At 42.8% G+C, this 21,961-nt stretch overlaps 1 protein-coding gene and 1 long non-coding RNA gene across 2 annotated transcripts; one reads left to right on the forward strand and one right to left on the reverse strand.

Annotated features, from left to right (window-relative positions):
• Nucleotides 1–2,407: 2,407 nt before the first annotated feature.
• Nucleotides 2,408–15,129, reverse strand: LOC308310623 (uncharacterized protein). Its single transcript, XM_080757004.1, has 9 exons — nt 14,985–15,129; nt 13,746–13,948; nt 11,277–11,378; nt 10,297–10,392; nt 9,685–9,795; nt 9,065–9,182; nt 7,167–8,505; nt 7,006–7,064; nt 2,408–5,256 (listed from the first exon to the last, which is right to left on the reverse strand). Exons 1-9 carry the CDS (start codon nt 15,016–15,018, stop codon nt 3,749–3,751), a joined length of 3,570 nt encoding a protein of 1,189 aa, XP_080613130.1. The 5' UTR covers nt 15,019–15,129; the 3' UTR covers nt 2,408–3,748.
• Nucleotides 15,130–17,503: 2,374 nt separating this feature from the next.
• LOC308310865 lies at nt 17,504–21,866 on the forward strand. The gene is made up of 3 exons (XR_013963548.1): nt 17,504–17,633; nt 18,811–18,912; nt 20,012–21,866. It is a non-coding gene; the product is annotated as an uncharacterized lncRNA (long non-coding RNA).
• The last annotated feature ends 95 nt before the right edge of the window (nt 21,867–21,961 follow it).

The following is a 21,961-nucleotide window of genomic DNA, read 5'->3' on the forward strand; positions in this document are numbered from 1 at the left end:
GGTGCGGAGGAGACACTCGTTTCGTTTTTACTATGCTCCATTTGTGGCATCAATGAGCCGGCAGAAAGTCCTCTAATCTATTTAGGTGACATTTTTTATTTTCTTTCTGCTTCCTTAAGCCTTCATGATTGCGCAGACAAATAGTGCTTATTTCATATTTTTTACATTTAGAATAAGTGGTACTTACATTTGGATGTCAACACAAGAGACATATGTAACTCAATGTGTTCAGGGCGGTAAAAACAACTGAAACTTTGATAACAAATTTGGATAATGTCCAATTAATCTCTAGCAAAAACACAGACTATATTAAAATATTGTAAATTTGAAAATAATTTCTATACACACGCAAATACATATTTTATGAGAAGGTCAAGATATTAATTGGACAATTGCAAAGGACGTAATTTAGAGTAATTTAAGGATATTATAGTAGGCAACTGATGAAACATTAATATAGAATACTGAATCTATTTTTAGTTATTTCTTAAGATATTTTTGGGGGCTTTTTGCCTTTTTTATTGATAGATTACAGTAGTGTGACAGGAAAGGGGGAGAGAGATGGGGGGGCTAAGACACGCAGCAAGGGTCGTCGGGATCGGGACTCGATCCCGCGACACACTGTCAGGCTGGATTACCAGCCTAGGTGGACCTCTCAGCCAGCCCAGGCCTGAATTTAAATTTAAACAGATCTAAAGCCTCTAGTGAGGATGGTAATATTAATTAATGTAGTATAATTATGAATTACTGTTATCATTAGCATGGGTTCAGAGATTGAAACAGTGGACTGACCTCATGCTTCCTTCTATGCATGAAGAGTCCAGGCTGCTTCTTTTCACTTGACAGGGGGGAATTTCCCCGGCCGGACGTAGCGCATGGAAGGAACATGTTATTCTGACCAGTTCCCTCCATCAGGCGCCCCGGCTGGCCAGTGGGAGGTAGTTTAGAGACCAGGATTACTGCATGTTTTTGTGACCCTAGGGGACACGGGGAGAACATGCAAACTCCACACAGAAAGGCGCTTTCGCCAACCCCGCCTCGGGTATGGGCACTGATGACACGGGGGAGGGAGCACGCCCCCAGCGTCCCCAACGGGAATCGAACCCAGGACCTTCTAGCTGTGAGGCGACAGCAAATTGTGGGAGGACTTCATGGCCGAACCAGATTCGTCTGGAACTATATAGGCTATAACCAACCAGGGCCCCGTATGCAAATACGGGGCGGGACATTGCAGAAAACAATCGAACACTGAGAGGGACGAGACAAATATCCACACAGTGATATTAGTATCGCTACGCGAGGCTAGGACGGAAGCACAATCATGGGGAAAACTGATGGTCAGAAAGCCGTCCAGAAAAGTCCTCGCCGACGATGACCAGCCAAAACAAATAGATACAGTCAGACATGCATGTCAAGCGATGGCTGACAGACTGCGTGAGGGACCAGACTGACCTTCAGACCAGACTGCGTACCAGTGAGGACATAGTGGAAGACGTGAAGAGACGAAGTGAAGCTCATGGTACTCAACTGTCCACTGAACAAACGAAGCTGAATGTGCACTGAGAACAAAGTGGAGGAACTGTCCACTCATCTTAAAGCCGTGTTGTAAATTATGTTCGGAGATTGTGAAAATAGCCGATCTACAAGCTCATAACGTGTGCAATGTGTTGTGAGAGTGTAGATCGACTATTTTAATGTGGCTTAACTTGCAGGTTTTGATACCTGCTATTAATGTAATGCTGCTCAAGTCTTTTCTTTTTTTAAACTACGATGAGTGTGTAATTTTAATGAAAGAAAAAAACATGCATCTTCAGTACTACGAGTCATACCGGATGCTAAAAATAGAAAATCAATTACGAAAGCAGTGAGAAAATATCCCTAGGGTCATTGTAATTATGCACTATTGCTCCCTTGTTAAATGGTACATGAATTTTTATCATCAGTCTCTCTCAAAGCCCCCCCCCCCCCCCCCCCCAGTAAAGGGCTAATTAAAGACTTTCTGTTAATTAAACACATTTGTTAGAAACGGATGTCATTTAAAAAAAGGACAGCCATAATCAACAACACTGACAGAATAGAGGGGGTGGTACCTCTGTCCATAGGCTGGGATAGAGGAATGCTCTTCAGAACTAGTGCAGCTCTGGTCTCACACCGGAGGACACCTGTGTATAATAGAACAAATAGACGCAGTCTATTAGTTTGAATGCAGAAATGATTCCTGGAATTTTCCCTGGTTTTATAGTGACGAGGAAAATAATCAATATACTAGACCAGTGGTTCCCAAATGCGTGTGCCGAGGGACATGGTTGTGCTTGGAGACAAGTTCCAGTGGTGCCTTGGCACCACCTATAAGGTCGCCAGACTTGCCACACGTCACATCATGATGTGTTTGAATTTGCATGTCTATTTTCACTGCGAGTGCCTTTAAATGTAGACTTTCCCACTGATGACTTGGGCACAAAGTGTTTGCAAACCAATTGACTGGACAGAAGTCTTTCTTCTAGAGTAAATTAAGTTACTACTGTGGACAGGACAACTGTAAGAGCTCATTCATACAACCTAAAATGAATTTACACGAAAAAACATGAAGCTTTGTTTTTAGCTGAAAATTAGTTGACTGACAGACTTCAATTAAGTGGGTTGAATATCCTCAGTAGAGAAACATTTGTTCATGTTTAGAGCTAACTGGCCTTCAACTGGATTACATTTAAAATTATAAGCAATACACGAATGGTAAAAGAAACTAACAAAAAACAACTATTTAATGTACATTCTTTATAAATTTGTCTTAAATAAGATGTGCACAAATAATGTGAAAAGGTTTCACCTGAAGAAATCCATCGACGAAACTCAACTAATGCAGCATTCAAACCTAGTCAAAACAATTATAAACTTTCAAATTCAACATTTCAGAAACCGCGAAGACAAATCTTCATGTTTACATTGCAACATACAGTATGATGGAATGTCACTAGAGCGCCAGTATACAGTAGTTAAGCAATATTACATGAGAGGGTGCGCCATAATACTATTTGCATGGCTGTGATTCCATCGTAAGCACAACTCATATCGCCGCAGTCGGGCAGAAACCTTGTATCTCCATAATTCTTCTTTTTCTCATAAATAAATTCCTTATTTTAGAAAGTATCAAAAATAGCTAATCTATAAGCAACACGTTATGAGCTTGGGTGTGAAGGCTTTAGACTATCTAAAAACAAAAATGATTTAGTTTCTTTATTCATTTTGCTCCACTGCATCCTGAAGCCATACAGTAGGTGTTTTTTGCATTAGCCTAAGTGCCATAATTGAAGTGTACTGTATTGAAGGTGGGTGACTGTATTGAAGGTGGGTTAAGAGGTTTGCTTTCAGACAATCTTAGTGGCCCAGATTGAAAGTGGTTAAGCATTATAAAATATCTGCCCAATGAAAAGTATACCGGTACAAAACACTGGAACACATTTCCTGAAAAGTTGCAGTTTTGGATATACAAGGATTCCACCTGACATTGACGGTATACATTACAACCTGAGCCCTTTATTCTACTGTAAACTAATTACGCAAAGGGAGTCTGATTATGACCCTTCAGAATTCCATGAACAAACAACATATAATGTACAGTAAGCAGTCAAACCAGGCTGAGTAGGTAGTTAACAGGCTATAATTCTATTTAAACCGGCTATCGGTTAACAGTTTAGCCGGGGGCATGCAAATTAAAGCTGCCTCTGACAATATCACTCCTAATGCATGTTCAGTTCGGAGTGTCCAAAAGTTGTCCATGATCCACTTGCATGTGCTTCTGCAGCTTAGCCTTGGAGGTGTACGCTTTCATGCACTGTTCACAGTACGGCCTCGACGGCTTCTGCCCTGAATGACAGCGTTTGTGTCGCGCCAGCTCCGAAGAGCTCTTGAATCTGAGGTCACACAGAGAGCAGGGATAGGGACGTTCGCCAGTGTGAATGCGCTCATGAAGCTGTGCTTCACTGAGGGTGAGAAAGGCCTTCTCGCAGTGACCACAAGGAAACGGTCTCTCTCCGGTGTGAATGAGATTGTGTCTGGTCAGCGCGTAGGGTTTCGTAAAGCATTTCCCGCAGTAGGTGCACGGGTACGGGCGCACGCCCGTGTGCGACACCATGTGATCTTGTTGCGTTTTTTTGCTCTTGAAACGTTTGTCGCACTTACTGCAGGAATAGGGTCTGTCGTCCACATGGGACCTGTAGTGTTTGGAGAGCTCGCCCTGGGAGAGGAAACCCTTCCCACACTGAGAGCAGAGGAAGGGCTTCTCCCCCGTGTGCATCCTTTCATGTCGAGCCAGGATGGAGGCCAGCGTGAACCTCTTTGGACAATGGGAGCAATGGAAGGGCCGCTCGCCCGTGTGAGTCTGGAGGTGCTTCATGAGCATGAAGCGGAGGGAGAAGCGCTTGCTGCACTGGCTGCACTGGTACGGGCGCACGCCCGTGTGGGTGGCCTGGTGCCTCTTCACGTCCGACTTGCGCGTGTACGTCTTGTCACAGTGCTGGCACTTGAACTGCCGCTTGACCCGATGGGTCTGCCGGTGCAGCGAGCGCGCCAACAGGGTGACGAAGCCTTCGCCGCACTGCTGGCAGACGTAACGCAGGCTCGCGCCGTGGCTCTTCTTGTGCTCGAGCAGCTCGGAGGCGGTGGGGAAGCTCTGGCTGCAGATGGAGCACATCTGAGGGAGTTTGCTCTCTCCCGAGTGGGACTCCTTATGGTGGACGGTTAAGGCGCGGAGGTTGGTGAAGGCGCTCTTGCACACCTGGCAGGAGAAGGAGATCGGCATGCCGTGGTGTTTACTTTCGTGCTTGGTCAGGTCCCACGAGTGCTGGAAGGTACGATCGCACTGGGAGCAATGGAAGGGCCTTTCTCCCGTATGGGTGAGCTGGTGCCTGCGGACGTCCGACGTGCGCGTAAACACCTTACCACATGTTTCACACGAGAGGGCCTTCCGTTTGCCTTGGGGGGGTGACAGTTCTACAGCCATACCTTCACAGTCTTCATTATCAAGTTCCGTCTTCACCATGTCCCCTTTGGGGAAAAGCTTGATTGAGGTGAATATTTGATCCGTGTTGCAGGGAGAAGGCATGAATTCGTCTCCATCCTGCTTTGCATCCATGAGTGCCCTGTACTCGTCCGTGCGGACGTTTTGTATGTGGATATGAGGGGGGCTGTCTTCATCGGCGTTATGGAAAGGACACTGCGAGCATGTGAAGATGATGGAAGTCATCTCTCCACATTCATCTAGAATAAAAAGGAAATAGAGAGCGGGTTCAAATATGTGCATTTGGTTTCAACCAGTCGCTCTTCTTTTCTGTGAAAACAACTTAAATGATTTTAGAGCCAGACGGTATTGGGAATTATGTCCTAATTTTCACCACTTTCAATCTAGTGTCTCTATTTTGGGCATGTCAAATGATGTCATTATACGGCTTGGTTGAATTTGATTCTGATCTGTTATTTAATAACGCACCAGAATCATATTAAGCAATCAATCGCAGTGCTCTGTTAACACACTCAAAGGCAGCTATGTAAACAAACACACAATGTCATTGTACGCTAAAGCAGAGGTTCCCAACCACTGGTACTAGTATTACTAGTACCACTGGTACTAGTATTACTAGTGGTACTTGAACCCACCTCTGGTGGTACACAGAGGAGTCGCCCCAAAAAAAGAGACAAAAGTGGAATGACATATTTATATTACTACAGGTAGTTCTTCTGACCAAGCAATTGGTTGAAATAGATATCCAGCCGTGCTGAAATGGGTATGACAGCACACCTAGCTGTTAATAGAAGATTTGAGAACGGACTAATCACATTAGAAATATCATCAGTTGTGCCGATTAGTAATTAGACAGTTTTGTCAGGCTTCATACACACATAAAGAACAAATGTTCTGTGCTCTGCCTGTGTATGAAGCCTCAGAGCAGCAGCATTATTGGCTTAGGAATGGAACAACAAACGGCAGGTCTACCTGTATTTTAACTAAGTAAATAAATAAATAAACTAGATAAAGTGCCCCTCGGGGCAGAGGTCTCCACCAGGGCAGGTCAGGTTGTGGCCTCCTGGTGGCGCTATAATAAGCCAATGTGAAATGTGTACCATTTCTTCTTATGCCTTGGATGGCAATTGGATGATTTGAGGCATTTTGTTCCGCCACCAAAAGGTGGGATATATTCCTCAGCCTAGTAGGAACGTCTGTGAAAGATTTCACATAAATTGCATGCTGCATTCATGATTTGAGGCTTTTTGTTCAAAACGGGCCAATCCTGCACATTTTTAAAGCCAATGTTAGCCAATCAGGATGGAATATGAAATATCGGACAGATCTGTCTTGACCACATGACTATAGAGATAATGTGTAACGATGTGCAAAACATACTCTCTCCCCATGCCTTCGGCCTGGTGGAGAGAATAATACATGTTATTTATTATAGTGGTACATGGGGAGCTATTTTGCTAGCTCGTCGATGCACCTGCCAGACTCTAACTGTTTCCCTAACAGTGGCTCAGGAACCATGTTTGGGTCGCAGACACATTTTAATGTAAATATCCCCTTTTTTGAATTCCAACCTTTAAAATGTATATTAAAAAGTTTCAACTAAAGCAATCACAACTATTAGAAACAACACTGCTAATAATTTCTATAAATAAAACAAATTGAATGTAGGTAGTAGTACGGTACGGTAGTAGTTGAAAGTACATAGCTCACAAATTCATTGAGCCGCTATTCCCGGGAAAACGTCTAATTTGTCTTTTGGGTCTTGAGCTTATAGGTTTGGGAACCACTAAAATAGTTTTATTATATTTTGTGACAGTTTATTTATTATTTGCTATATTAAGTAGCCAACTAGCCATAGGCAGGATGAATGTTGAGAAATAACCCCTTCAGGGTGATAAAGACCCCTCCGGCGGGAAATATTGGTCAAAACATTGGTTATAGTGATCTAGGACTATCCAAAATCATGGATGGGGCTCTAGTTTATTTACCTGTGTTAATTCCTTTGATTGCTATGACAGATGAGGCAATTGCTGCATCAGCACTGTTCCTGGTGGAAAGAATTGTACATATTATTGCTGACATATTAGTGGCAAACAAACAGAATGACAAGTTATATTCATCGTACAAACATTATACGAATATACTGTACGTTTTATGTTTTCCAATATTCTCCTTCGACGAAGTCTTGGCTTTAAGTGCGTGCTGCCTTGTTGACTTCTTAATTTCAAGACGTGAGGATCTGCGCACGCTTTCCGAGGAGGGTGACAGTTCAGTTTCAGGGCAAGCGGCCGACTGTTCAGTTTCAGGGCCAGGGGCCGACTGTTCAGTTTCAGGGCCAGGGGCCGACTGTTCAGTTTCAGGGCCAGGGGCCGACTGTTCAGTTTCAGGGCCAGGGGCCGCCTGTTGAGGTTCAGGGCAAGGGGCCGACTGTTGAGTTTCAGGGCAAGGGGCTGACTGTTGAGTTTCAGGGCAAGGGGCCGCCTGTTGAGTTTCAGGGCAAGGGGCCGACTGTTGAGTTTCAGGGCAAGGGGCCGACTGTTGAGTTTCAGGGCAAGGGGCCGACTGTTGAGTTTCAGGGCAAGGGGCCGACTGTTGAGTTTCAGGGCCAGGGGACGCCTGTTGAGTTTCAGGGCCAGGGGACGCCTGTTGAGTTTCAGGGCCAGGGGACGCCTGTTGAGTTTCAGGGCCAGGGGACGCCTGTTGAGTTTCAGGGCAAGGGACCGACTGTTCAGTTTCAGGGCTAGAGACCGCATGTTGAGTTTCAGGGCCAGAGACCGCATGTTGAGTTTCAGGGCCAGAGACCGCATGTTGAGTTTCAGAGCCAGAGGGTTCACAGGTAGAGTCTGTTGGCCCTTGGTTGACAGACACAGGCTCTACTTCATCCCTGAACTGCATGTTTGGCCCATTCCCTACCTGCCCACTAGGCTGTGCAATGTCATCATCCACTTCATTATCTAATTGGACGCTCACTTCATGTGCCGTTCCTTCAACCGTGGTGAATTCTTCTGACTCCACCTCATGTGAATCACTAGACCTCATTAGAATCATACGCCTGGATGCTGGTGCTTCCTTCCTGAGCGTAAACGTCTTGCTTAACGTTTCCAGTGCTTTGGCCACGTCCACGTTTTCACCGGATTCTCCCGCGTCGTGTGAACTCAGAGCCTCCATCTCTTCACCGGCGTCGCCGTCATCCTCTACGGCCTCCATCTCCGCCTCACAGAGCCGCTCCGTCTGGACGTGGACCTCCTCCGTCGACTCCACCACCTCTTCGGTGAACTCGGACCCCACTACCACTTCGGTGTAGTCGGTGTAAACTGTCACGACCCTATACTGGTCTGCAGCTCCCACAAAAGCGGGGATTACAATGGGATTGAGTACGTTAGCGTAGCTATGCATCGCTTCTAGTCCAACGGCAGCAGTGTTTTTTTGCGAGGGAGGGATGGACAAAGCAGACATTATGCAGCTGCCGGCGGTGGATGACGGGCCATCTAGCGAGAAAGAAAAGATTAAGATTCAAGGTTATGTCTTGTGTACATCAAGGCAGCATAGTGACACTAATAAAACAAAATAAATAAACAAGCTATGATCTATACAATTAATATACTGAATTGTACATGATGCGCGAGCACACACACACAATGGTACAACAAAATCTGCACACCAGCTGTGTACAGATTCAGTAAGCTGGTGACGCTCTGTATTCAACATAAGTCTGAGGAAGAGCCCTAGTGCTTGAAATGTCAGTATAATAAATCTATAAATAGTGTGTGTATTTTATCTTTATTACACACGGTGAGCTTTTTTGATCCATTTTTCTTTTAACTATTCTCATTCACCTATTGTCAAACACTCAACCAACCGGACCCAAGCCCCACTATTCTGGGGCCAAAGTTCAGCTACAAATTGCAGATCTACAAACTCGCAACGCTTTACTTTGTGACATGTTGTGAGCTTGTAGAACTGCACATTTTCCATATGATATTTAGTGAAAACAGGAGGGGGGGGGGGGGGGTCAACTAAGTATAGTGCTGTTTTAAAGACACTCACATGGCACCTTCAGAAGGCCCGCGCTTTTATGGTGCTGGTAGATGAGGCCTAGCTCGTCAGGCGTCACCTGCACACATTCCTCCAGCGAGGACGGAGCAGACCCCAGCCACGCCACCGTCTAGGACCACAACCACAAACACTTTCACAGCCCGTTTACACTTCAAAGGTTAACTCCACTAGGGAGGTGTAAAAGTGTCAAATGCCTTTTTGAATTTTTTTAATGTTAAAAAATAAAACATGAAAAAAAGCTTAAATTGCTGATTTTTTTTGTGAATACGGTACAGCTGAACTACAGTGAAGAAATCTCTGCTCTAGAAATTTGTAAAAGCCAGTGTTTTAATCATGGGGGGAACCATCTGCCATATATTTAATTATCACCAAATGATACAGATATCAAACAAGAAAATGGCTTTAAATGCACCTCCCCTCCCCCCCCCCCTCCCCCCCCCCCCCCCCCCCTACGTTCGTAGATACAACTGTGACATAAATCAGCTTGCAAGGGTTTGTACAGCATGGAATGTTTTGCAACCCATTGCACCAGGGATAGAGATTGAGACACCTGGGTGGCGATGCCGTAAGACTAATAATGAGAGGGTGAGGCTGTGTGCCGTGGAGGGTACCTGTTTGAGGTCTGGTACTGGAAACAACTTCTCCAGTTTGGAGAGAAACTCCCACAGGAGAACATGCAGAGCGTCATCATATTTGGATCCATATTCCACTGGAAAGACCTCCTGGAAGAAGCCACAGACTATTAGCCTTCTGCTTTGTAAGCAAAGACTGAAGATGAATTATATAATGATGATGATGTCAGGCAGCATATATATTTATTTACAGAAAAGGGTCAGTTATTACAGTGTTACACAGTCAAACCTTGAGTGAATTTAACTATGAATTCAACTATGAGTTAGCTAGTTTTATCCAGTCTACAACAGAGAAGAGGTAATCGCAATGGTCCAAACTACAAAGAAGATGGTGGTGCATCTAGTGTCCAATCTGCTTCAAATAACTTCGTTTAACACTAGGTGTCCTAATTAATTTGGCACTGGGTCCAAATTTCTCAATGGAAGAGTAGGAAGACTACTACAACATCTGCAGATGTGCTAGTGTTACTGTTATTGTCTATTAACATACTCTACCATGAAGATGTACATGTTAATATTAAAATGTTTTACTCATTAAAGCAAACCCTAGATTGTAGCTTTATCGCTGGTGTCGATCTGAATGGCTCAAACCTGGTAGAAGTATGCTCTCTCTGCCGGGTCTTTAAGCAGGCTCTGAACAAGAGCAATGAAAGTGGACTCTGTTTTTTCCACATCTGCATTCTTGTACTGCAAATCAACAAAAAGAATCAATAAAAATTTGATGAAAGTTGAAAATAAGGTAAAAGAAAAAAAGAATGATCGATATGTTGGTCAAATATATTGTAACCTTGTATGTCTAAAACAGTTACCTTTCAGGAAAAACAAAAAACAACGGATTCAACAAAGTTATTATTTAGCCCAGTGGTTCTCAACCAGTGGACTGGGGAACACCAATGGTCCTTGAGGGAGATCCAGGTGGTCCCCAGATAAATGATGGAATTAGTAACCACTAACCAAATGGACCCTTATAGATCATTAAGTATGATGTTGGGAGCTTAATAAAACATTAATTTGAGCTCCCGGTTACCATATCAATGGTTCTATCGCTAGGACAAGGCCGTGACCCTGGCTCGAAAATGTATTACTTCCAGGTCATTCGGCTGGATATCGGCTCTTCTTCTGTGGATTTTGTGTGTATAGTATACTGCTGGAACTGGCCACAGATCGACGCCTATATGGTAACGGGAGGAAATACCGGTAGTTAAACTCAGAGTGTAAAATGAAACACTCTCAAGAGTTAACGATTGATATTATAAACACGTGCATTACTTAATTTGCAAGTCTACAGAATTACAGAATGTAGCAGAATTCTTATTTTGATCAACGTTTGCCTGTTATCAGTCCTATGGTACCATATCAATACAGAATGGAATTGTAGACAAAATCCTATCCAACGATAACAAAATATTCAATGTTTGGGGTCTGAGAGGCTAAATCTCATCATCAAAAGGTGGTCTGTGGCTCAAATGCCGAATGAATAATGGACCTTGACATAAAAAAGGTTGAAAACCACTGGGTTAAAATATGAATTTTGGAGATTGATACAAGGTTTTTGCCCGTCGTGTGCTTACTGCAGTGTTTATAGGGGTGAAACGCAGCTTGTCTAGACAGCGCTGGACTGCTTGAGCGTCAACACAGCCCCGGCTTGAACCTTTGCACAGCTCCAGAATAAGCTGAAATACACAAATATTGTCACTGCAAAACCCATGTGGGATATATACAAAAAAGAAAAGAAGAATAATTAAGATGCTGTGATTTGTTTGCGTGTCCGTTGAAATAAGTGTTAATCAGGTCAATATTCTGATAGTAATCATTGCTTTAGTGTTTGTTCAGTAACAGAGAGACACATCTGAGTTTTTGACCAAGTTTCAGGGGTTTTCAGCGGGTGGTCCGTGGACCACTGGTGGTCCGTGAAGGTATTGCATGTGGTCCCTGACCATGCATTTAGTAATGTACAGAGTAAAGTGAAGATTTTTTTACTTTCTTCCACGGAACAGTGCACTAAACGTTTATGCACTGTTCTGTGGAAGTTCAATTCAATTCAATTCAATTATAGTGTCAAATCACAACAAGTTGTCTCAAGACACTTTACAACCAACAAAGATCCACCCAGAGCAAGCAATATTGCGACAATGGTAACGAAAAACTCCCCTTTAGGAAGAAACGTCAGGCAGAACTAGGGCTGTCAGAACGAATTTCATAATATGAAAGAAATTCGAATATTAAAAAATATATATATATTCGAAAGCTAAAATTGCCATTCGAATGGAGCTTTTATCATTTATTAATTCTATTTAATATTTTTATTTTGTTTTATGTTATTTTATCCGCTCACTAAATGTATTGAGTAACGAATCTACCGCTGTGAAATCTCCCATCTGCACGCACGCACACACGGTCACACGCGCGCCTCGTCACCTCCTCCCTCCTCTGCACGCATGCACACACGCAGTCGCACAGCGCGCTGCAACTAAGAAGAATCACTCGCATGTTTTATTAGTACCGTCGAGTCTGTCGCATATTGTGGACAGTTTGAAAATGCGGGTCCTACGTGCATTAAACCATTAACGTTGGTCCGGCTGGTTTCATTTTGTCCTACGCGATTACGTGAATCAGCATGGCTGCGCCTGCAGTAGGCTATTACCAAAACAAACACATGGTAGGCTACTTTTGTGTTGCACATGGAAAGCAACTGAAAACGACCATGGATATATTAAAGACAGTTCCCCTGTGCTGCTGTGCACAGCGGAGATAATGCAAAACTCCAGGTACGAACCAAAACACTGACTGTCTGAAGCTGATCATCCACGACTATATCTCCAGACTAGTCCTGCAGTCCCGCAATGAAGGAAAGACAATCTCGCCTCTCACTATAGTCCACTACAATGCCATTCTAGCGTTAAAACCTACATTTATGTGTTATTCAACAATTACTTTAGCGCAAAATATAGGCATCTCTATATATCTTCATTGCTATTTACTAATGATGGCCTGTTCATCGTGACAGCATTCCGTTTAAAAAGAAAAAAGAAAAAGTTCATGATTCCTGACTAGCCTACTCACTACTCAGACTATACTGTATCAGAAGTATACAACGTTCACTGTAAAATGCATTTGCACTATAGACAGACAACAATCTTACCGTGCTGAGTGCACTGTGCTCAATAAAACAACAGTTTAAACGCTATTTTGTGCCGAAAACCATTATTACATGTTCTGAAAGTACTTGTCGTTTGGAAGGGGGGGCCCTCTAGTGGACAGAACGTGCATCGTCAAAACCTTGTTATTCTGTGTATTATTATAGGCTAAATATGAGCTAAAATACAATGTAAATATTCGAATATATTCGAAAATTACAAATAATTAAGCAATGAAATTCGAATTGGATTATAGAGGTGAACTGACAGCCCTAGGCAGAACCCGACTCTAGGGTGGGCGGCCATCTGCCTCGACCGTGTCGGGGGGGGGGGGGGGGGGGGTAGAGGGAGAGAGAGAGAGATAGACAGAGAGAGAAAAAGGCAGAGAAAGTGCGTCAATGTTGTAGCCTTGCATAGCCAGACTTATCTGCCTTTGCAATGCACGCAGAGATATTTATCTGGCTATGCAAGGCTATCAATGTTGTCAGTTACTGGGAAGTCTGAGGTTAAGAAATTCCAAAGAAAAGAGAGTTAGAATCTCAAGAAGGGTACAGTATATCAGTTAGCCTGAGTTTAATGGAAGGTTGGATAAAGTAAGAGAATGGAATAAGGGTAACCTAAGGGTAACCGTGGGATAGGAATAGATCATGAAAAGCCCTCATTATTTCATCAGCCCTCATCTTTTTATTAGCTATTAATTCAAATATTTTCTTACTGTATTATTTGGTCTGCTATTTTTGTCGCACTTTCCCCCAGAATAGGGATGCTGGGGGTTCATTTTAAGTTTTAAGCATATTTTGACTATCACGATAATATCGTTAATCGGCTCGCAATCATTCTTGCCACAATAATCATGACCGACATGTCATTTTCATATCGTCCCATCCCTATACTCTTGCTCACCCTCGCTCTCAGTCCCAGAACGAGCTGAGCTCTCTGCATGTGGGTTATGAGTCCAGGCACCGACTCCGTCACTGTGAGCACCAGCTGCTCCAGTGTGCCGTAGCTCATGACATCTTTCTGCTTCACCACCTGCCACATGGTGGCGGACAACAGCCGCAGCGGTGGAACCAGCAGCCGCAGGGATGAGAGCGGCAGGCCCGGGTCTACGGGACACAACAAGAGGAGCATGGGTTGTTAGACAGGGCATGACGGAATCATTTCAACTACAGTGATCTATGTTGAAACTTTGTGTGTACGTGTGTGTGTGTGTGTGTGTGGAGATTGAGACATCTGGGTGGCGATGCCGTAAGATTAATAATGAGAGGGTGAGGGTGTGTGCCGCGGAGGGTACCCGTTTGAGGTCTGGTACTGGAAACAACTCATCCAGTTTCTCAAGCTTGTAGTTTGGTCATTTTTTGCAATTCAATTGTATGATGTACACATGCAGGGCTTTAATCACACACAGAAAATGGAGACTCTTTGTGTCTCCATAGGGAACCAAAGCAGAAATTATGAATACGACAAAAACAAAAATGTATGAGTAGCTTAATTGATAGGGAAAAAAAGTAATTTTGGTGGTGAACTATGCCTTTAAATGTTGATTTAGTAGATTATTAAAATTAGATCATGTGTTCATAAGTCAAGAAAGGTTCTCTAATATATCAACAAATCGGCAAAAGAAATCTCTTAAAAAGGAATTCTCCCAAATCACCAAATTATTCTTATTTATTAAAAAGAAAATTCAGAACAACCAGGAGTTCTTTAAACCAGGCTGCAATTTTATAAAACCTGCACCTCAATTACGAAACTGTTTCACTACAGAAATGTAATATACACAATTATATATATTTACTATAGTTCATTATTTTTATTATAATAAAAAAGTGTTCAGTTCAATAACTAACTAGACTGGGCAATGGCATCAGCAAATGAACCAGAGTAGTTGCTGGATACAAATGATAATAAATAATTTATAATAGCCTTTAGACTAAATTCCATGAGGCACATTTCGCAGACATGGTTCACCAACATAAAAGGACATACACAAATAACATAAATTATTAAAATAAGCACATACAACACTTTTAACGTGTGTGATGCGTTTTAGACTTTTACTACCATCAAATAGTCAGGCCCTGCTAACTGGTTGCCAGACAGTTTTCCACTAAAATGCTGAAGAAATTTCACTCAGATACATACCAATAATTCTTTGATTTGATCCTCTAGTATCCATGACTGAAACCGTTGTGGTGCAATGGTTTAAATAAATGTATAAGTGAAACAATGGGGGTTTGTGTGATTTTAGTGGCTAACATGCGCTAATGGAACGCAAGCGCCCGATGCCTCAACTTTTCTTCCGCCTCTTTTTCCTTCTTCCTCTGTTCTCTCAACCAACCCCAACGGTAAGGTGCATAGCATACCGCCAGTCCGCCACCTACTGTACAAGAGTGTGTAACAGTTGTGTTTTTGTTCACTGTGTAATAATTATTATAAACTCTACTCTATTAAACCTAAATGAAAGATATTTGTTCCCTGACCGGGAATCTAACCCGGGCCGCGAGAGTGCCGAATCCTAACCACTACCATCAGGGACAGATACATAGCTAATGGTGGGCATTGGTATGATAAAATGAGAACTTGTACAATAATATTTAATTTCCTCTTTGTCACACGTGTACAAAATATCAAATATCAAAGGATTCCTTATTCAATAATAATAACAATAATAAGGCTTATTGTACCCTGTTGCCTAGCCCCTCTCGGCACCCCCTGGGTCAGCTCTCGGAGGGTGTGTAGAGCCCAGGATCACATTAGATAATTGACACAGGGGTGGAAAATGGGTTACAAAAAAAAGACTATAAAAATACCCAGTCAAACTTCCCCCTGCTCTCCCCAGGTTAGCAGATGGATAGTATCGCCCAGGATTACATATTATAGGCAATTGGCACCCTGTGAAAAATGGGTTAATTAAATAAATAAACAAAAATTGTACCCCAGTGCCTGCCTATATAGCTGCTGCTGTTTGTTACCAAGGCTACTAAGCCACTCGGGATAGGATTGCCTGCTAAATGGCCATGTAGTTGGTGCTACAATACTCAAATGTGCAATAATCAGTTGCATCATGCACTAGGCTAATTGTCCCATTTTGGCTACAGATTTCAGATTTCTATTGAAGGCATAGGCCATTTGAGGTTCTGGTACTTCAAAAGCATAACAGCCTGTGTGGCACTCAGGTATTCTTCATATGAGTGTTGTGTAGTAGCCTACTGCAAGAGAACAACGTTTGAATATGGTCTCCTTGTACTGTATGTTCATGCTTGTTGAATAGCTGACTTTGATTGTGCTATTTAGCATGGCATCTTGAGGATGTAACAACTTTTAATTTAAAAAAATCACTATCAGAGCCTATTTGTCCTTGTATTTCCTATTTCCCTGTGGGTATCTTCATTGATAGCAATGGCAAGAGTTTGTTTCATATGGTGTGACTATAGTACCATAATATCACAGTCACAAGTTGACATGTTGCACTGCCTGCTAGACAACAGCAGGTGGTGCTGTTTTATGCTCTGCACAGTGTACTCAGTTATTTGCTCGAGATTTACAAATTAAAAGATGAATACGATATTCTGCATTTGTCAGTCTCCACAGAAGAGTTTGTGTTTCATTGACATGGTGTGACTATACCAACATCATTGACTTGTTTCTACAGCTATTCATTCATCAGTTCAACGGAGTGCTTATATTAGTTTAAAAAAAAACAGAGTCACGAGATAACATGGCATGTTAACATGCCATGTTATCTTGTGACTCTGGTTTTTGATCGTGACTATACTGTTCCCAAGTTCACACCTGAACCTGGCCTGTCAGCGCATCATAGTGTGAACTGTTATGGGTTGCGCACAGCGAATACCGGACTTCTCGGTACTACACTTTTTCTTCACATTCAATGTTTGAGCTGTTCTTCTAACAACAATGTCATGCATGGATTTCACCCGCATGGATGTCATGGATTGATCAAATCATATAAAAGACGGATTTAGCACAGTAGCTAGCAAAGGCTGCAGTTCACATTCAATGTTTGAGCTGTTCTTCTAACGGATTTCACCCGCATGGATGTCATGGATTGATCAAATCATAGGGGAAGTCCACTCGCCAAAAGGTGAAGACATTTCGCCCCGGGCCCAGTGGTCTTCCCCTTTTGGCGAGTGGACTTCCCCTTTTGGCGAGTCGCCTAGACCAATTGCCCGGACTGCTCGCCAAGGGCGAGAGGTCTTGCTACCCGCACAGCTCTCCAGATATAATTGGTTCATTGCAAAGACTGTTCGAATCCCACTTCCCACACTGATATTTTAATTTATTTTTTATTTTCATCATTCTAACTGTTTTATAATTGCATGTTGTCACTGTTTCATACAAGTGAGATTCCACAAACGGGTGGATATTGAATGATATTTATTATTGAAAAGAATAGGAGAAGATAGAAGGGGGCGGAGCTATCTTCTTAAATTGTAATAAACATCATAATTAATATTGTTATATGCAATGATGGCTCTGCTTTTGTTTTTCTTTCATTCTATATTTTCTTTTGTAACTATCAGACATGACTGTAAAATGATTCAATGAAGAGGTTCAAAATATGTGTTCAGCTCCTATGGTTCAGCTCCAGATATTTTATTTTGAAAGTCAAGACCGGCAGAATCATTCGTTCTTGATGCGTGATTATTTGCTCAACAACAACGATCACGACACTAGTCAAAACTAACATGGCGTTCCATATGAGAAGAAAGAAACGTGCAAACAACAGCGCAGCGGGGATGTTGAAACCAGTCGTCATGTTGTACAGAGTTGGTATGTCATGTTTCATTCTTTGAATTTATCTTTTATTCTGTTCACTTCCTAAGTTCCTCACACTAGCTTTGCACTGACTGCCCTATTGTGTGTAGCTAGCTAGTATATCTATCTATCTATCTATCTCTCTCTCTCTCTCTCTCTCTCTCTCTCTCTCTCTCTCTCTCTCTCTCTCTCAATTAGAATCTAGAATTAGACTAGTACTTAATATGCCTACAAGGAATAAAGGATACTGGCATGAGGTGGCATCTGATCTCTGATCTTCTGTCTGTCTGTCTCTTTCTCTTCTATCTGTCTGTGTTTGTATTTTGTTTGTGTTTGTAAATGTGTGTCATTCTTTGTACAGAACTCTCATTCATCTGTCCCCTTAGCTCGATCTGGGCAGAATTAGCATTAGGGCTATGGACCAGAGCTTCCTTAATGTTGCATTGCATAATTGCATTAAATTGAATATTAGAGTTTTGGTCCGATGCTGAGAGAGAGAGTCCTAGCCCACCTATTACTGGTGTTTTATACCGATATTTTAGCAAACAAAAAGATAGGACCGTACACTGAGGTTCTGACCACAGGAGACAAACTTGAAGTCACGATGCAAAAAATACTGTTTATTGACTGAGTTACCTATGTTTCGGAAAACAAATTGCCTTCTTCAGGGTAAGAGGAAAATACAGATATTTTTACATTTTCTTATTTGAGAAAACACATATTACTAAACAATTAACCTGGCATCCCTATTTTGCCATTGCCATTACAGAAAAAACGAATTATTATACCGATCATGGGTATTCCAAGCTAATAGAAACTGGAGCTTTCTCTTCCTGGAAATGTAGCATGCTGAAATAGAAGCCAAGTTCTTGTGTTATATATCTTTAAAATATGTTTGAAATGACCAAACCTGCCTATCGATGATGTCACTGTTAGGCAGGTGTCTGACTCTGAAATGTCCACAGCCCACTAATGAGACACAGAGTGAGTAGACAGAAATGGTGCAATCTTATAATGAGCATTTGTGAAGACCAATTATATAAAGAGGGATGTTTTAAAATGGGTAAAGTGCTCCTTTTTAAGTGGCACAGGTAAAGCCAAGTTTAGCCAAATGTTGAGAAACTCCAAGACATTTAAAAAATGGAGAACCACTGCCTAATAATTGCATAATTATTCTATTCCTTCATTCCAGACCAGTCTGCGGAGTCCAGTATGCAGGTGAAGATGAGTTCTCCAGCACCATCCAGGAGGACCAGGTCTATTAAACGGAAACATGGACAACTCCTAGACACCAGTAAGTATCATGCTCTCTTTTCTTCATTTTTTCTCTCTTTTCTGCAGAAGGAGGGAGTGCATTCTCCGGCAACGGCATCAGCCCCGATGCCGCCGGGGGGAGGGCCGGCAGCTGCCGGGGGATTATGTCACTCCACTGCCGCTCCATCTCGGTCCGTTCGGCAGTGCCGGTAAACTGCCGGTAACAACCGCGGTGGTGCCGAGAGAAGGGGCGGCAGCTGCTGGGGAAACTGGGGAGTTTTAGACACTCGACTGCCGCTCGCTTCCGTGGCAGTGCGTTAGTCCGACATGTGTTGCGTAGTGCTTGCGGTTAGGGTTAGGTTTAAGGGTTGAGTGTCGGACTGATGCCGCCGAGAAACACTGTCGCCTGCCGCAGGTGTTCCGCGGCTGATGCCATGCGTTGCGTCGGGCTTGTGGTTAGGTTTAGGGTTTGGGGTAGAGTGTCAGACTAATGCCGCCGAGAAACACTACCGCCTGCTGCGTGTGTTCCGCGGCTGACACCGTTGCCGTAAAATGACCTCGCCATTGTCCTATAGCATATTTGCCGTCCCAGCCCGGCCTAGCGGTCCGGGCACCTAGGTGCTACTGCTAATCCAGCCTGTCAGCGTGTCACGGGTTTGACTCCCGATCCTGACGAACTTTGCTGCGTGTCACTCCCCATCTCTCTCCCCCCCATTTCCTGTCAGCTTACTTTACTCTATCAAATAAAGGCAGAAAAAGCTCCAAAATATCTTAGGCCATTTGAGCCTCTACAAAACATGGCTCAAATGGCCCTTACAATTATTAATTCATTCATAGTTTCAAACGCATCATACCGACGGCCAACTCAAATTATTAGGGACATACCCCTCCCCCCCACCCACCCACACACACACACACACCCACACACACACCCACACACACACACACACACACACACACACACACACACACAGAACACACTTGGGCGCGCAAGCTCACACATGCTGGACGGAACTGAGTGAGAGACATCCGCAGAGGTTGAACTTTTGCACAATTTTCCCTCTTACTGTGACAAGTCATGAATGCGTTGCTCAAGTTCAAACATTGAATGGTTTTCTCTCATTGTATATTTTGCCTAGACAAACGGCATCAGCAAGAGAGCAGTCCCAGTCTGGTCCAGGAGGAATCGGAGCCTTCACAGATTGAAGACGAGCACGAGGAGCTACTTCAAAGACCAGAGGAGCCTAATGAGTCAACACACACATCACGAGTGGTGAAAAGTGAAGATGATGCTGAAAACAGTGACACAGAACCTTTGGCCAGCACCTCAACTGAACAAGTTGAAACTCTGAGGAAACATATTTGTGCGTTTTGTCAAAAAGGCTTTAAGCGAATGGATAATCTAAAAACACACATAAGGATGCATACAGGGGAAAGGCCGTTTACTTGTGAAGTTTGTAGCAAAGGCTTTGGTCAAGTGGGTCATCTAAAGGACCATATGAGGACTCATACAGGGGAGAAACCCTTTATTTGTACAGTTTGTAACAAAGGCTGTAGTCAAAAGAAACATTTGAAGAAACACATGAGGATTCATACAGGGGAGAAGCCCTATATTTGTACAGTTTGTGGCACAGGTTGTAATCAAGCAAGTGATCTGAAAAGACACATGAGGACACATACGGGTGAAAAGCCCTTCAGTTGTATAGTTTGTGGTAAAGGCTGCGGTCGATCGAGTGATCTGAATAGACACATGAGGATTCATACAGGGGAAAAACCCTTCTGTTGTATGTTTTGTGGTAAAGCCTGTCGTCAAAAGAGTGATCTGAAAAAACACATGAGGACCCATGTAGGAAAAAACCTTTAGTTGTAGTTGGTGGCTCGGTCTCCGCAAGCATTCTCCGCGAGGGGGTGTAGGACCTCTGCCATTGTGTACAGAAGTCCACAATTTTCTCCTTGGTCTTACATATTTTCAGGAAGAGGCAGCTGACCGATGCGCCTACAGGAAAGGAAAGTAACGATGATCTTTTTCAGTCTAAACTAAATTGTAGTCACACCATGAACTCAACTTTAGCTATTTTAGAAGTTTGTAGATGGAAGGTTCCAGAATATTTTGTCTTCATCAAGGATGTGTTCTTCACCTGCAGAGCTTGACTACACTTACATTATAAACCTCTGTGCTTCCACCAGGGAGCCACACCCATTCTCATCAAATGGTACATGATCACCAAATGATGTGGTGATCTTGTCCAGAATATAATACATAATGCTGCAAGCACGGTCAGGACCTGGACGAATTAGTGACGTCTTGATTGGAGCCAGATCAAATCAAACCAAAACTAGTCAGATCTGGCCCAGAATATCACCTGATTATTCTGCCCACTAAGACGGATGTCCCTGGATGAATCAGAGAGGGTCTGATCGAAGCAAGTCATTATAACTAGTCGGATTTGGCCCAATTGTTTTTAATATTATTTCAACTGGTGAAGACGTCCTGGAAATGACATAAAGATCATCCCCATATGGGCTGGGATCTGGCCTGTTTTTATTTTTTATGTGCAGGAGTCCCCTTTTTTGTCTATATACAGGTGTGTGTGTGTGTGTGTGTGTGTGTGTGTATATATATATACACACACACACACACACTGGGTGTTTCAGTTGGTTATTCATTTGATCATTGTTTGTGAATTGTTATGTGAAATGAAATGTAAGTGTCCTGTAGTAGCATATGGGCTGTTCTATATCAAGACAAATGCTATATGAAATTATTAGAACAATTAAACAGTTATAGCTGCATGTGAGCTTTGTGAATGGTTTGCTCATTGTGCAGAGAAGTTCTGAGATCAAAGGCAAAAGAAAAAAAGATACAGAAATAATGTAGTTACTGTATGTCGCTTTTTTTTACTCTTCTTTAATAGATATTTCTTTCTTGACCACAAATGTACACAATGTTATTTATAAAGCCTGTTGCTTAGACACATTATAGTTTTAATGTTAACCAGGTATTCTATAGTTTAAAATATACAAAATATTATTCACTGGTCTGTCTTTATTTCCAGGTGAGATAAACAAATTGGCCTAAAAGGGATATT

This window comes from Protomyctophum bolini (assembly GCF_963924005.1).
Source record: "Protomyctophum bolini genome assembly, chromosome: 23".
Lineage (NCBI taxonomy): Eukaryota > Metazoa > Chordata > Actinopteri > Myctophiformes > Myctophidae > Protomyctophum > Protomyctophum bolini.